General features: G+C 47.5%; 4 protein-coding genes across 4 annotated transcripts; all 4 read left to right on the top strand.

The window, feature by feature from the left end:
- Positions 1 to 484: 484 nt before the first annotated feature.
- N7483_002013 (uncharacterized protein) lies at positions 485 to 3,662 on the top strand (the record flags this gene model as incomplete). The annotated part of the gene is made up of 8 exons (XM_057085450.1): positions 485 to 768; positions 834 to 1,081; positions 1,163 to 1,363; positions 1,435 to 1,455; positions 1,513 to 1,973; positions 2,145 to 2,272; positions 2,346 to 2,714; positions 2,774 to 3,662. 8 exons carry the CDS (start codon positions 485 to 487, stop codon positions 3,660 to 3,662), a joined length of 2,601 nt encoding a protein of 866 aa, XP_056951599.1.
- A 771-nt stretch (positions 3,663 to 4,433) lies between these two features.
- Positions 4,434 to 7,334, top strand: N7483_002012 (uncharacterized protein; the record flags this gene model as incomplete). Its single annotated transcript, XM_057085449.1, has 1 exon — positions 4,434 to 7,334. One exon carries the CDS (start codon positions 4,434 to 4,436, stop codon positions 7,332 to 7,334), a length of 2,901 nt encoding a protein of 966 aa, XP_056951598.1.
- A 10-nt stretch (positions 7,335 to 7,344) lies between these two features.
- On the top strand, positions 7,345 to 11,933 carry N7483_002011 (uncharacterized protein; the record flags this gene model as incomplete). Its single annotated transcript, XM_057085448.1, has 2 exons — positions 7,345 to 7,363; positions 7,468 to 11,933. 2 exons carry the CDS (start codon positions 7,345 to 7,347, stop codon positions 11,931 to 11,933), a joined length of 4,485 nt encoding a protein of 1,494 aa, XP_056951597.1.
- Positions 11,934 to 12,090: 157 nt separating this feature from the next.
- On the top strand, positions 12,091 to 13,704 carry N7483_002010 (uncharacterized protein; the record flags this gene model as incomplete). Its single annotated transcript, XM_057085447.1, has 1 exon — positions 12,091 to 13,704. One exon carries the CDS (start codon positions 12,091 to 12,093, stop codon positions 13,702 to 13,704), a length of 1,614 nt encoding a protein of 537 aa, XP_056951596.1.
- Between the last annotated feature and the right edge of the window lie 1,556 nt (positions 13,705 to 15,260).

The following is a 15,260-nucleotide window of genomic DNA, read 5'->3' as shown; positions in this document are numbered from 1 at the left end:
TGTCAGCTGTTTCACGGCTGTATTTACTTGGTCATGATACGTGGCGAAACGGCTGACGTTGTTAGATGGTCGGTTTAGTGTGCCACATGGCCGCACCGCCCTTGACTATGCGGAACTAGCTACTAGAGTGATTCAAGTAAGCTTGCAGGATCCAGCGGACGCAGAACATTATAGCCGATGTTGCGAAGTGACTTCAGCTGGGTTCGCGCCGCCACGTCACCTTCAAACTAAAGCTTCCAAGGTTCGTGAGGTGACTCCGAGTCGGCTTCTTAGGTCTGTTTTGTCGCTGTTGACCGGATCTAGGCCCACTTGAAATTTCCAGAGCTGTGTGATGTCTCCTGGGTGTATTGCGTTGTATTGGGTACCTGGAACCCCGATGGTCCGGACCTCTGGGCATTTAAGAAACAGAGAATGAGAATCTCGACAGAATTTCACAAACCAATCGACTCCTTATTTGATCCCTACTATTCTAGAGCAGACTGCAATGGTATTCACCCAGCCCAAAGAAGATGTGTGGGATTATGAGTCCCGTTTGGAGACAACTTGTTACACCCCTACGGGTCATTTCGATCAGGCCATCGGGCTCTCGCAGGGGATTTTGAATGAGAATCTCCAGAAATTCTATGAAATCTATCCGGAGACTCACAAGATAGATTTCAAGGATCCGTATGTGGGCAGCATTGATGCGGAAGTCGACGCTCCGCAGATTGTGATCCTTGGAGCGGACAAGGGCAACTTGAACATCTCCAATGTGATTTACCTCCTCCGGTGAGTGACCTTCTCTCTACCATCATGGCTCTCTTTAGTCTCATAAGTTTTTTAACGATCCGAAGATTCAAGTCTGGCTCGCTTTCAGACCCCCACGGTTACGTTTCTATTCCAAACTTGGCGAATTGGACCCTGGCCTTCGCGGTTCCAATCGTCGCACAAATTATAGATCCTCCATCTGAGAACAAGGCGTCCTCTGGGCAAGCCAATGAAATTTCCGAGAAGAAGAATCAAGCCGTCGAAGTCAAGATCAGAGACCGATTCGAGATTCCAGAAGACTATTCAATTGAGCGCCTTTACATCCACATATCTGGTGAGCGCTGTCCGCCTTTCACAGAGGCACCATTAGTTGGACGGAAAAAGAACCTCAGCTGACCATTTATTCGCTTGTCAGGTAACTGGAACAACCTTTACGGCACACTATCGGTGGCAGGTAAGGATCGGAACAATGTGGACATCCCGTTTACCAACTGGATGGCGGAAGAGTCAAACACAATGACTGCGATGCGGCTAGGTTTCTTCCTAAACATTTGGGGACTCAAGCAGGACGAACTTGGGTTGAATAATGCTGGACTTTCATTCAAACCTCGTAAGGGTTAGTGGATCGTTCTAAATTGACGATGAACCCTATCCAGATACCGGCTCAAGTTGCTAACCAAGATATAGTTGCAAGTACCGCGAGATTCGGTGAGATCTTCCAGCTAGTATGCGTTGAATGACAAGGACTAATGAGTAATCGTACAGTACCCAAGGAAGTTGTTCATCAAACACATCACTACAAAAGCTCAAAGAATGGCTATCCCAAGGGAGCGACGGGACTCCAGGGTGCTGGCGACCGGAATTGCCTCATGTACCTAGAAGTGGTGGAGGGTGGCAGTAAGATGCCCACAGAGCAGCGTTTAACCTGGACAGGAAACTTCGCCACTATGCCACGCAACCCCAGTGACCCTACCGATAAAGGTGTTCAGGGAACATATGTTTTGACCAGAGAAATCTTCCTGGAAAAATTCATCTTGCCAGAGTTCCGAGCGCTGAACCGAGCTAGCGACGTAGTTCACATGACGCCACTCTTCAAATTCAATGACCAACAGGAAAGCACGATCTCGTTGCGATACAGTGTTGGCTATGATAATCAAGTGCTGCGAGATGATGATGGAACGTATGACTTTAACCCTGTTATACCAGACAAAAATAACCCGTGGAATGTGACTTCGTACAGATGGGAAAAAAAAACAGCCAGCCGGTAGTTATGCAGGAGCAGAAGGCCGGTAATGTTGACTGCTGGGGAAAGGCGTGGACGGAAGGTGAGAAAACAAACCAGCCACTTGCTTAATGCCTCTCGCTAACGGATGTGGGATCTCTAAGATGTGATGCAGACCACGGTAGAATGGACCCCGGGGTCCACCGAGATCACCTTGACCGGAACCACCCACATGCATGAAAATGTGGTGTGGTCCATGAAGGGAACCCAGGATTTTAGTAATCCGGAATGCTCTTATTTCTAGTAAGCATACCTTCATTCAAGATGGCACCTCTCAAGTTTTAAAAAGCGAAGATGATTCTGACTTGTTGAACAGTGATGAATACATCATTACCTGGTCCTTGAAGGTCGAATTGGTGGTGGAAACCGTCCCGGCCAAAGAGGATGGCGAATGTGAATATAACTATCTCCATCTGAAGATCGATGCCGGGAAAAACGAGGACTGTGATCCCAAGATAACCCCCAAGCTGAACGAACACTATATGCAAATGTACGGCCGAGACAAGCAAATCGTGGGTTTTATGATAGCTCGCATGCGGCAGCAGATTCCCCGCATCATCAGCAACATTCGAAAGAAGTTGGAGGTGGCCGGACGTTTCTCCTACCCTGGCAATGGAGTCTTAATGTTTAAGAATCCAAAGATTGGGAAATACGGTAATCTCAACGCAGAGGTCACGTTTCAAGAGTGAGACCCTTATTCAGTACACCTAAAATCTCCATTGCCTTACTGACCATGAAATTCAGGTTGAAGAAGGGAGAATTCATCAGGATCCCTACGGCGAAGAAAGTGGAAGGCCAAAAGCCTATTAAAGAGAAAATCAGTGACATTGTTGCTGCGCCAGCTCAGCTGAAACTCTCTTGGAATGCCAACCATCTTTTAAGTGACAGCCTTCAAACCATTCGGTTCCGAGGTGTGAATGAGACGGATCAACATGTTCGCCTGGGAATGGTCTCATTTTTCTTCGTTTCAGGGAAGCGGGTTGGATGCTTAGCCCACTCTCATGACTTCCGCGTGAAGCTGCCCAGACCCCTTGAACCTGCTGAGCCCACTGAGCCCACTGAGCCCATTGAACCTGCTGAGCCCACTGAACCTGCTGAGCCCACTGAGCCCACTGAGCCCATTGAACCTGCTGAGCCCACTGAACCTGCTGAGCCCACTGAGCCCACTGAGCCCATTGAACCTGCTGAGCCCACTGAACCTGCTGAGCCCACTGAGCCCATTGAACCTGCTGAGCCCATTGAACCTGCTGAGCCCATTGAGCCTGCTGAGCCCACTGAGCCCGCTGAGTCCGCTGAGACAAATTTAGAGGACGAAGAGGACGAAGATGAAAAGGGAGCCATTCATGTGAATACTTCTGACGATCTTGCAAAAGTCAAGATTTCTGTAGAAGCGGCAGTCGCACCACAGCCAGGTACCAAGGGCTGGCTTGTCAAGGCTAGCGACGCCACTGGAAAGTACATATCCCTCGCTCCCGGGGACTGGATTGAAATCTGCATCCTCGGTGTTGTCGGTTCCGCAACGACCACCAGCCGAAGGTGTAACATTGACGTTGAGGAGGATTACTTCAGCGTGACACTTGGGGTAGTCGACGGACACCTGAAAAAACCGGTGGAAGTGACGATTATGAAGTAAATATTTCAAGTCTATTGCTGTCTAAATGTGTTTTCTGCGGATTTTCTCATTAACTACTAGTGAGGGCATCAGTTGCCAGTGGTGAGTCGGACTTGTACCGATGTGGTTTTTTTACTGGATTCTAAGCATCATCAAACAAATAACCTATTTCAAGTTCCACTTATGAGTGTACGCGACAGCGTCCCTAATTGTATAAAGAACTATCATATTTCCTCGTGCCAATGGTGTTGCATCGATCTCTTAATAGTCATCCAAGACGTATACCCAGGCACTAGTCGGTAGGCACTACCTACCGTATAACTAACGACCGGGGTATGTAGCCACGTAAACCTGCAGGCTCGGAGTAGGTAATCTGATAAACTTTGGCACATATTGCCGAGACTAGCTGCACATGTGATTTCTCTTCCACGGACTTGGCCGAGATGAGGGTAAAGCATCACTTCAAAGCAAGTCTAGATGTCTCGAGGGCTGATGATAGCTTTGCACTGACTAGTGCTCGCAGGCTGGTAAAAAGTCATTTTGAGCGAGCAGACAGCAGCTGTACTGGCTAGTACCGGCTAGTACCGACTAGTACCATTCACAAATTATACACGTGCGGTATTTACCGTAACAAACCAGGAAAGGGCTCTCCATATCCTACATAGACCCACACCCATGTACATGGCTGGCTCTTGTGTCAGAACGGTGTGGGATAAGAAACAAACATATATAGGATCAACCACGTCTGCTTCATGTTTGACCCTAATTCTCAACTTAGGATCGGTGATCAAAATGGCCAAACCCAGCACCCGCCTCTCGTCTGTCAGACTCGATTCTTTTCTAAAAGCCTTGAATGCATCAGAAAGCACAGAAGTCTTACTTAGACTACAATTCAAAGAACAAGAACAATCAACCCTATCCGATATTCTCACCAAAACAATTACCAAAATCGGCGCTGAATCGACTGATATGACTAGTCGACAACAATTGCAGCTCGCTTTGCGCGTAGTTCAAGTGTGCCAAGACCACGTCCAGTTTTCCACAGCTCTACTCTCCGATTCATCTATCCGATCGTTGTCAGATGTCGCTATCAAGCATTATTGCTCCGGGGGAGCTGGAGTCATTGCCGCAATCAAGGCTCCTGGGATTAAATCCTTTCGGTCAGCTCTGCTGGCCCAAGTGCCCACTGCCGTGCTCTACGCGGTTGTATCGGGCAACCAGCTGAACTTGGCCCCAGATCTACAGACGACCCTGATGAAAGTACTTTCTCTGGCTATTCAGGAGAACTTTGATATGAGCAAGGGATCCTTGGGGAATTTGGTATCACAGCAAGCTTTTCAAGAGCTTATCCCAAATGTGAAAGATCGACCTATGGTTCGGCGGACGCTAGAAAGATTGCAACGACTTCAAAACCTGGTCATGGATGCTAGAGACTTGAAGTATCTCCTCAATACCCCCTTTGCATCAGCACAGGAGATTGCGGCTGTGAAACTCGAACAATTCAGTGAGATGCTTCTCCAGCATAATACGCCCGAGGACTCCATCAACGACATCTACAGCAATGCCTTGAAGATCAGCAGATCAGCAGAGCAACTGTTCACAGATATTATCCGAGCTCGACAAGACGTCCCCATCCTAGCTGTGAGTGGGAAAATCGAACCAGAGAAATCGAAGCCCACGGTGACTACGACTGCAGAAGAATCCATCGATCTGATAAATCTGACTACTTTGTTTAATGATTTGGATGGAGTCCAAACGGATAGCAGTACGACGGTTCTGAGCCCGGCTGCGTATCTCGTTGATTTGCTTCAGCTGCTTAAACGTGCCTCCCTAGCACCGCAAAGCAAATCCTTGCCCGAAGCTGAATCGCCGAAAAATGCGCTGGATGTGCTCCTATCACGCAGGCCGGACCTATCTGAGATTGAGCTATCTAAGGAAAACACTGAAGTCCCTGTTCGCTACATGGACCTAGCCATCGAGGTGATGGAAGCGTTTATCAAGCGCCAAGCAAATGATAACCTATCTCATATCGCTGAAACGGAAAAGCAAGATATACAGCTTGAAGAAAAGAAAAATGCAGACCCTCACGCATCTGACCTCACCCAAAAGATTGTATACCAGGACCAGGTCGGTAAGAAGGTATATCCAATGGCTGTATTTCCTTACAATCATGCCATTGCGTGCAGTCGTGAGTATCTGCGGGCTAGGGACCTCTCAAGACATTTACTTCTCCAAACATTTCGGAGCGATCACGCTTTATCGGGAAAATCGTTCGGTAGCTCAATGACACCGTGTGATGTTTCCATGGCCAAAATCACCAACAATAGGAGAATTGCGGCGGAGTATCTGGGACTGCAGCCGGGGGACTTTGTCGCCATTACACAGGAAGCATTCCAGACTATGGAGTTCATAGAACGATTAAAGATCCACCATGTTGAACTTCTGGAAAAATCGTACAACCGGTTGATTGGCGCAGTCTCGACGGCCGAATACTGGGGTTATCATAAGGAGGATGCCGTGTCTGCAAATTTTGATATGCTAGATCCTAGTTCATCCAAGCGGCTGAGCCAGGTGAAGCTACAGCTACTTCCACGAGCAGGAATATCCCACAGTGACCTCCTTCGTGTACTCAATACACGGTTCTTGGGTAACCGCCTTGTGATCAATGTGCAACAAAATGGTAAATATACCGATTCGCTGGATGGTATGCGCATTCAGGACTCCCTCACCATCGACGGAGACCTTAAGGCCGCTCCCAAACTATCCGAGTCCACATTGCTAGATCTACAAGCTTTCATACGACTCTGGCACAAACTTGGCTGGTCAATTGAGGATACGGATACCGCGATTATTGGACTATCCCGGCACAAGCCGAGAGGCAAAGGCAGAGTTCTTTTTCCCACCCTAGATGGGGATTTCATCGAGCGTTTGGCGGCCGCAAAGAAGGTCGCTGACCTTACCGGGTGTGCCATTGCCGAATTAATTCCGTTCTGGGGTCCTATGGATTCACTTGGACCCCATTCAATTTATAAGCGACTTTTCTGGAGCTCTGGGTGGGTTGACTTGTATCCATCACTTGCATTCAGGCGTGATGATGACTCGGACACACAGCAGCAGCCGACTATTCGGGACAACATGGAGCCTTTACTACGCGCACTCCGTATGGAGCAGCGCGATGCAAATCTTTACATGGAGATTGTTGGGATCTCTTACGATTCCAAGTGGACACTCGATCATTTTTCCCAGCTATACAGACACCACAAGATGTGTAGCATTTTAGGCCTTACCTCATCCAACTACCAAAATTGGTACCAACTCTGCCTCCTGGATGCTGATCCTTTCTTGGATCCTCAAAGCACTTTATCTGTTATTGAGCGATGGTTCCGTCTACGTGATGATTCTATCCCCATTAAGACTGTCGTTGATTTACTGCATCCATCTTTTGTTGCAGGAGAACGGCCAAAAGAGTCCAGTCTGACTTTTATCAGAGACCTACTGAAAGGGCTCTCCAATATCCACAAAGAATTCCAGATATACACAGATCCTAAACTCGCAGATGATAATCAGATCTTCTCTCAAGAGGCTTTCTTGACCACCTGCGAAGCTATGTTTAATGCCGAAATTGCCCAAACTCTAGTGAGCATCATAGAAGGTATGCCAATAAATTGCAGGCTCTCATACACTCGCCTCTGATCCTATACTGATGTTCGTATTGCAGGCACGTTCACATGGCAAGGGAATGTAATACTCCCAGAGGGGTTCACCGTGCCCCAAGCCCATAGATTCAAGTGCTCACAGCCAAAGGCAAACTTCATTCGTTTTTCAGGAATCTTACTGGATGAGGAGCAAACTTCGTTGTTTGGTCTTGCCAATAACGTCGAATGGACAGATGCTGTGAAAAGTTACTATGATGCACCGCGAAAGATCATAGGGTTTCTGTCTCAACAGATCGGGGTCCCTGCCAACCAGATAATCCAAAAGCTCCATCAGCCAGCTGCGGCTCTTCCTTTTATAGTTGAAAAGGAAGACTCTGTCTCTGATGCCCCACTATCAGGCAGTGACCAAGATGCCGCTCTGGAAAAAGCCCCTCCATCCGCCGGTGACCAAGATGCCGCTCTGGAAAAGGCCCCTCCATCCGCCAGTGACCAAGATGCCGCTCTGGAAAAGGCCCCTCCATCCGCCAGTGACCAAGATGCCGCTCTGGAAAACGGCCTTATCTCCCGTCGAAAGTTTGTCATACAGAGAATTGTTCCAGCGGTCCAGAAGATAGCAAACACCAACTTGGTCATGAAATTGCTAGAGAATTGTTTCCCGGGTCTATCGGGAGACGTGATAAAGTGTTTGCTGGAGGTTGACCAGGCTTCTATCTCTGACAATAAAAATATTCTCCTGACCCCGACGCTCCTGGATGCAGCGAAAAAGATGAAATCAGATGAGAGGATTGAGAATGCATTTTTCTTTCCCCCAATTGCAGATGGCTACTACTTTATTGCCCCAGATGATAAATGCAAGAAAATGGCTGTTGACAAACACATCTTGACATTCAGCCTATCGGATTTGCAACACCTCACGAGCACAGTGCCTCTCAATCCAGATCGTATCTACCAACTTGAACTGGCCGGGGAAGAAAAAAGCTTGACAAGTGTGAGATTTTCCAGCTCTCAAGCAGAACCGCAGTTATTCACTCCGGAAACCCTATGTCCAGAACCCTTGGCTTCCAACATCTGTCAGGCCTTCAATGGCCTGGAGAGATCGTTGCTTGCCGTCAAACTGTTCCAAATTGACCTCTCGGAAGTGAGATATTTCCAGAGTCAAGGTATGATATTTTCCAAACTTACGGTCTCCGATGTCTTCAAACTCCACGAGTTCACTCTCTACCGGCGTGAATGCTCAAATACAGAAACATCGGCCCCTGTGCGTTATTTACGCTACTTGGACTCCATCCCCATGGATGCTGGAGTGGAGCTCAGGAAGCAGCTGGTGGCCGAAACAGCTTCTCTGACAAAGCTGACGATCAGTCAAGTCGAAGATTATCTGCTAAGCAAATGGCCGACATGCAGCGTGAAGACGATAGCTAACATTCTGCGGACACCTCGCGAAATAATTAATATGCTTTTTGCAACACGCATGGCAGATACACTGGGCCTTCGCATGGTGAATCTATTTGAATGGTGTATGCTGCCTTCTATACCAACCTGGGAAGAAGATCACCAGCTCGCACGTTCGCTGAAGATGCCGTTGTCATCCTCCTCTTCCTTACCGACAGCCGCTCATGCCAACCAGCAACGTGCACTACAAGCATATCTTCTGGAGATGCCCTTTTTCCGTGATCAGGAAATCAACACCCCTGATGGGCTTTTCAAGTACTTTTTGATTGATGTTCAGATGGGCTCTGAACTTCAAACTACCCGGATTGGACAGGCCATTGCTACAGTCCAGCTCTTCGTTCAGCGGTGTCTCCTAGGGCTTGAAAAGAAAAACGGCATTCAAACCAATGTCATTAATAGCTCCAAGTGGGACTGGATGGGTCGATTTACGCTGTGGCAGGCGAATCGGAAGGTCTTCCTCTACCCCGAGAACTGGACGGATCCCACGCTGCGTGATAATCAGACAGAAGCATTCAAAGTGCTACAGGGCAAAGTCTTGCAGAACAGCCTGAACCTCGAATCCATCAACCAGATGATTCGTGAATACATCTATAGCGTGAATGAGATCGCGGATCTTGAGATCCAAAGCTACCTATGGGAGGGTACTAGTGGGAGTTTCCGTGGCAAATATCACATCTTTGCTCGAACTCGAACAGCCCCCTACATATTCTACTATCGTTGGTTAGAGGTCATCGGTGTGTTCGGAGCGCAGCTGGAGTGGTATTGGTTTCCTTGGATGAAAATGGATGTCGATATTCCGTCGTATGAGGTCGATGGCGACAACTCTACTTTACCCAAGCCCGGAACCTATCTGATGCCGGCGCTGCTGAAAGACCGTCTTTATCTGTTTATCCCACAGATTATCAAGAAAACCTTACCCAGTCCGACGACAGATGTTAAGTTTGGTGACCTGCCAGGAACTAAACTGGACGCGCTTTCGGCACAGGACTACTGGGAGATCAAGATGGGCTGGACAGAGTTACGGAATGGCAAATGGTCAGCAAAACAGACCACCCAAACGGGAATTGAAGTTAAGCGGCCCAAGCCAACATCTGAGTCGGATTCTCAACCGGGCTCTACGGCCAATCCTGAGCCTAAATGGGTCCTGCCGTCTGTGTCATCTTTCAGATTCCGATTGCAATCTCGAAGCTCAACCTCAACCCCAGGTTCTAATTCCACGCCAATTTTAATGATTCACACCGAGTGGTTAAAGCTTGACTCCGTGGAGAAGAGAGATAAGCAAACCCATGCTGAAATTGTCTACATTGGTAGCTTTGAGATGCAAGGAGTCCGGTTGAGAGTTTCAACAACAAGTATTCCCCCGGAGAAAACCCCCTCATTACAGTGGCTTACGACGTTCTCCCGCTTCTCACACCATTCATCCTGCGAAAATGCTAGTTTGCTGGTTGCTGAGGTTGAAAGTACCGTCCAGGTTCCGTATACCAAGAGCTTGACGATTGATAATAACCTGGGGAAGGACGAGCAGATACCCATTGACAAATTCGTCAAGGTAGAGACTTCTCCTCCAATGCCTCTTCTAGCAGTTCCAGATCCAAAGCCAGTCGCGGGCGAAGTAGCAGGTTATGATCTGTCGTGGTTGATGGCTTTTGATGATACTCAGAATGCAGCAGGTACCGGGCTCGTTGTTGAGAGGTATACAGCCTCAGCGGTGGAGTCTTTCTTTGGTTTTCCGGCGCCTAAAATTGATGCGACTGCCTTCGATACCCAGGCTAAAACAACAGTATTGACGACGTCACTCAGCTATGGCACGGCTCCACTGCTAATGGAGAAGGCGACTTCGACTGATGACCTGGAGAGTATATTCGGAACATTGGAGAACATCCCAAAGAACATGATCCATTTGGCCTTTGGGCAAGATGGGGAACTGTTCCGTGAGCTAACCTCCCCTTCATCTATTTACACTTGGGAGCTCGGTTTTCATGTGATTCTGCTTCTCGTCGAGCGGTTATTGGCCACTCAACAGTTTGATCTCGCGATACAATTATCGCGGCAAGTCTTTGACCCAACTCGCAACGATAAATTCTTGTCCAAGGGGCAAGATATCGTAAAATCTAACACCGAAAATGAACCAATGTCTCGGCTCGATTACTGTTGGAGGTTCCATCCATTCAAGTCCCACGCAGTACGCACGAAAGGCTCAACTCGAGATATTGTAAAATGCCTTGACGCCAATTCTACGCCGAATGATATTACCTTGTGGGAAGCGAACCCCTTTTCTGCGCATTCCGTGGCGCGGCAGAGGCCAGTCATTTACATGAAACGATTTGTGATCAAGTGTATCGAGATCCTCCTTGCCAGTGGCGATCATCATTTTCGCCAAAATTCCCTCGAGGCCATTCCACTCGCTCTGCAGCGGTATGTGGAAGCCTCGGAGTTGTTTGGACCAGCGCCGCAAGCCATCGACTCACCCACGGAGAAATCGACCCGTACGTACGCGCAGATCAAGGATTTTGTTGATGCCTTTGCAAACAGCAGAGTGGACATGGAATTGCTCTTTCCTTATTTCATCAATTCGCAAAAGCAGTCTGGCTCACAAAAATATCGTCACGGCACGCTGGGGTTTGTGAATTCAACCTATTTTTCAGTGCCCACAAATCCTGAAGTCCAAGCTCTTCGCGAAGCTATTGATGATCGGTTTTTTAAAATACGCCACGGGCTTGACATTTACGGGAATCCTCGTCGGCTTCCACTGTTTGATCCTCCTGTGGACGTCGGTCAGCTGGTGGCTCACGCAGCGAACGGTGGTGGTACCGGCTTTGGTGCTCTTTTAGAAGCCATTGATGGGCCTATGCCTAACTACCGCTCGATGTACCTACTACAAAAGGCACTCGAACTTTGTGGTGAGCTCAAGGTCTTTGCAGATTCATTTCTGATTATCAAAGAAAAACAAGATGCAGAGGAGCTCTCATCTCTTCGCGCACGGCAGGACGTAGGTATGCAGAGCTTGCTCACTGAAATCAAGAGAATGCAATTGAAAGAGTCTCTTTCCACACTTCAATCACTTTCAGAAACCAGGAAGTCCCATGTCACTCGTCTCCAATTCTACCTACGGTTGATCGGTGAGCCCCCCCGAGCGAGTACCAAGTCCTACCCAGGAATGGGAAGATATCCAGCAGGTTATTGAGGCACCTATGAAGGATGAACTTCGCATGAGCCCTCAGGAGTGGCAGGAGATGATCTTTACAGAGGCGGCTATGGGTATCAATGTCATTGCGTCTGCCCTAGAGCATGTGTCTGCCGGTTTGATGGCGCTCCCGGAGATCATTACCCAAACCGAACCTATGGGTGTCGGCGCCTCAATGAAGCTTGATGCCACTATTGCTGGTAAAGCCATGATGATGAATGCTGGTGTACTGCGAGCTGGCGCGCATGCCTCGACAGATGCGGCGAGCCGGGTGTCGCGAAAGGCTAATTTGATTCGACAATTGCAGGACCGACGATTCCAAGCCAACCAGGCCGGCCGCGACATTAAATGTATCGATCAACAGATCCTGGCACAGAAGACACGTATCCAGATTGCCGAAGCAGAGATCAAGTCCCAGGAGCAGCAGGCGAAAAATATGCAAGAGGTCGAAGAATACCTGCGTACTAAATACACCTCCCAGCAGCTGTATGCTTGGATGGAGGTTTCAGTGCGCCAGTTATTCTACCAGAGCTATCTAGCAGCCATGGACATGGCAAAGGCGGCCGAGAGAGCGTTTGCTTTTGAATATAGCTCTGGGAAAGCCCCCCAGTTCCTATCCAGTAATGGGTATTGGGATGCCTCTCGAAGTGGCTTGATGGCTGGTCAACAACTCGCGCTCTCCTTACGACGCATGGAGGCCTATCATATTAAGACCCCTACACATGATTACGAGCTTACGAAGGTGATCTCGCTTCGACAAATAGCGCCTATGGCGCTCCTCTCTCTTCGCAGGAAAGGCTTTGCAGAATTTCAGCTCCAGGAAGTCCTGTTCGACCAAGACTTCCCTGGCCACTATTGCCGTCGCATCAAGACTGTCTCTGTCCTTATTCCTGGTATTGTAGGTCCTTATACAGGGATATCCTCGACCCTACGCCTCCTTGAGCATCGTTATCGCTTGAAACCAGGCAGTGACTCATCGTCTGGCTATTATGAGACTGATACGTCCGGAGATGATCGTTTCCGAACAGACCGCATCCCAATAACTGCCATCGCACTAAGTAGTAGTGGCCAGCAAGATACGGGAGTCTTCGAGCTCAACTTTCGAGATGAGAGGTATTTGCCGTTCGAAGGAGCGGGCGTTATCAGCAGATGGAGGCTAGAACTACCTGCACCATACCCACAATTTGATTACGACACCATCAGTGATGTAGTTCTCACTCTCCGCTTCACCTCTCTCGAAGGCGGTGCTGCATGGAAGAAACAGGCCTCAGAGGCCGTTGTCAATCATCATAAGACCTTGCTAGCAGCCCAAGGTACCGAGGGCGACGATAATGGGAATTTCTTCGTTATAGACCTGTTGAACGACGTGCGCCAGGAATGGACGCTATTCAGTCAGGCAGTCAAATCCCTTCCAGCTCCTGCTAGGGACGAGACGGATTTCAAATTTCGCATTCGAAATGTAAATGATTTCTTGCCATTCTGGGCCCGAGGGCAAGAGGTCAATCTTCGCAATGTTTGGCTAAATCTCAATGTTGAGAAAGATGGGTGGAAAACAACGAAATTGCCGACCGTCTTTGGTGTCAGTATGAAGCTCACCAGTGACTCGAGACCAGACTCTCTCGTTCAACTGGTGCCCAATTTGGAAAACACTATGCAGGTGGTCGAGGATGGCGACATTATATTCCCAGCTACATGCTTGAATGGGAAGGTGCCTCGACGAATGTGGCTCGTGGGCCAGTATACTGTACAGCCCAAGAGCGGATTGCGTTGATTCTTGCACTTGCTAGCACTTTGGAAATTGTAACAATCTTTTATGTATATACGCCATTTTTGAAATTCAAGTTGCCTTCAATTACCTGAACTCCCCTCAGTGGGAAAAATCCCCCCACTGCTACTAGTATGCAAGTACAAATTTCCCAGTCAAATTTCCACTTCGCAACCTCCTGACTCTCATTGTGGAAAAATGTTGGATAAATAAATATCTTTCTATGAAAAGTATATACAACTTATCCCACAGGTCCCCGTGCTTTGCACAGGCCTACTTGCAACCTTCAATGTCGAACATATCTCAAGTTCACAACATTTGAATACCGCGTACCTAGTGTAGTGGGGACGGTCGTCCTCCCTAGTACCATGCGGGAGGACTGGAAATTTCCAACACGGTCTTGATACGATATGCACACCGGAGACGGTAAAACACGTAATATTATGTATTCTATTTTGAAGGTAAAACGTCTTAACCTGGTCTTGAATAAAACATCTGGTGTGGTCAATATATTTTATGTTATGGAAAATGTTTTTTTCTGAACGCAATATATGTTGTATGTGTTGTGTGTTGGACTGGTAATATGTGTTGGACTAATAAAATGTGTTCGATGTGTTCAGATACGTTAAGATATATTAAGATCGTTGAAATGGCCCTTGAAGGCTCGAGTGAATTAAAAGGTGAAAGATTTAGGGAGTTGTTCTGTGTCACGTGTCCGAGTACGCTAACATGGCCAAAAGACCAGTTGCCGCGAACCATATCGCACTTTAAGCTACCTGCCAGTTCACCAGTTGTCTTTCTTGGTCATCTCGAAACAGTAGAACAACATTTGAGATTTGGAATGGAAAACTATGTACTTACATTTTATCCCTCATAGTGTTATCTCTCCCTTACAGAATGTCAATATTATATGAATCCTATATTTCTACCTTACATTGTTATATTATTAATATGTAATGGAGAATGAGTCTGCAAATTGCGCTGATATATTCATGTCGGATAATAATGTCCGTAGGGTGTAGACTTCTTCAAAACCCAACCGACCCAAGACCCAACCCGACCCAACCCATGGGTACCCATTTGGGTCACAAACAGAGCAAACATGCCCAGACTTTGCTGCTGCATAAATTATGCATTTTGGCGTTGTATTTTTGGGTATTTCCCTTACGGCCTTTAGGCTTTTGGATGCTAGGGCCTTAACTAATTCAATGCGTGGCTCAAGTGGCTTAGGAGATGGAAGTGATTCAAGCTGAATATTAAGCTTATCTAGTATATAATTAGTATCTAAAGGTACTAGACCAGTACCTTTAAAGCTATTCTGTATAGTCTAAGCTTTAAAAGCGGCTTCTTGGGCAATAGGGTAGAGTTCAAGGAAATCATCTTTGTCAATAGAATTAACACCAAGACATATCTCTTCCATAACAAGTACTCCATATACCCTTTTTAGGACTACAAACATCCAACATCAAGAGGCTGTAATAAATGAGATATATAAGCAGGCATACAAAGAGAAATAATATTATTCTCTTTACAGATTTTATCAAACTCAAGTGTCAAATATA

The sequence above is a fragment of the Penicillium malachiteum genome (genome assembly GCF_028827825.1).
Source record: "Penicillium malachiteum strain IBT 17515 chromosome Unknown utg000001l:1.0-8184562.0:1.0-8186909.0, whole genome shotgun sequence".
In the NCBI taxonomy this organism is placed as follows: Eukaryota; Fungi; Ascomycota; class Eurotiomycetes; order Eurotiales; family Aspergillaceae; genus Penicillium; species Penicillium malachiteum.
Note: the sequence above shows the minus strand (reverse complement) of the source record. Positions and strands in the feature narration are given on the sequence as shown.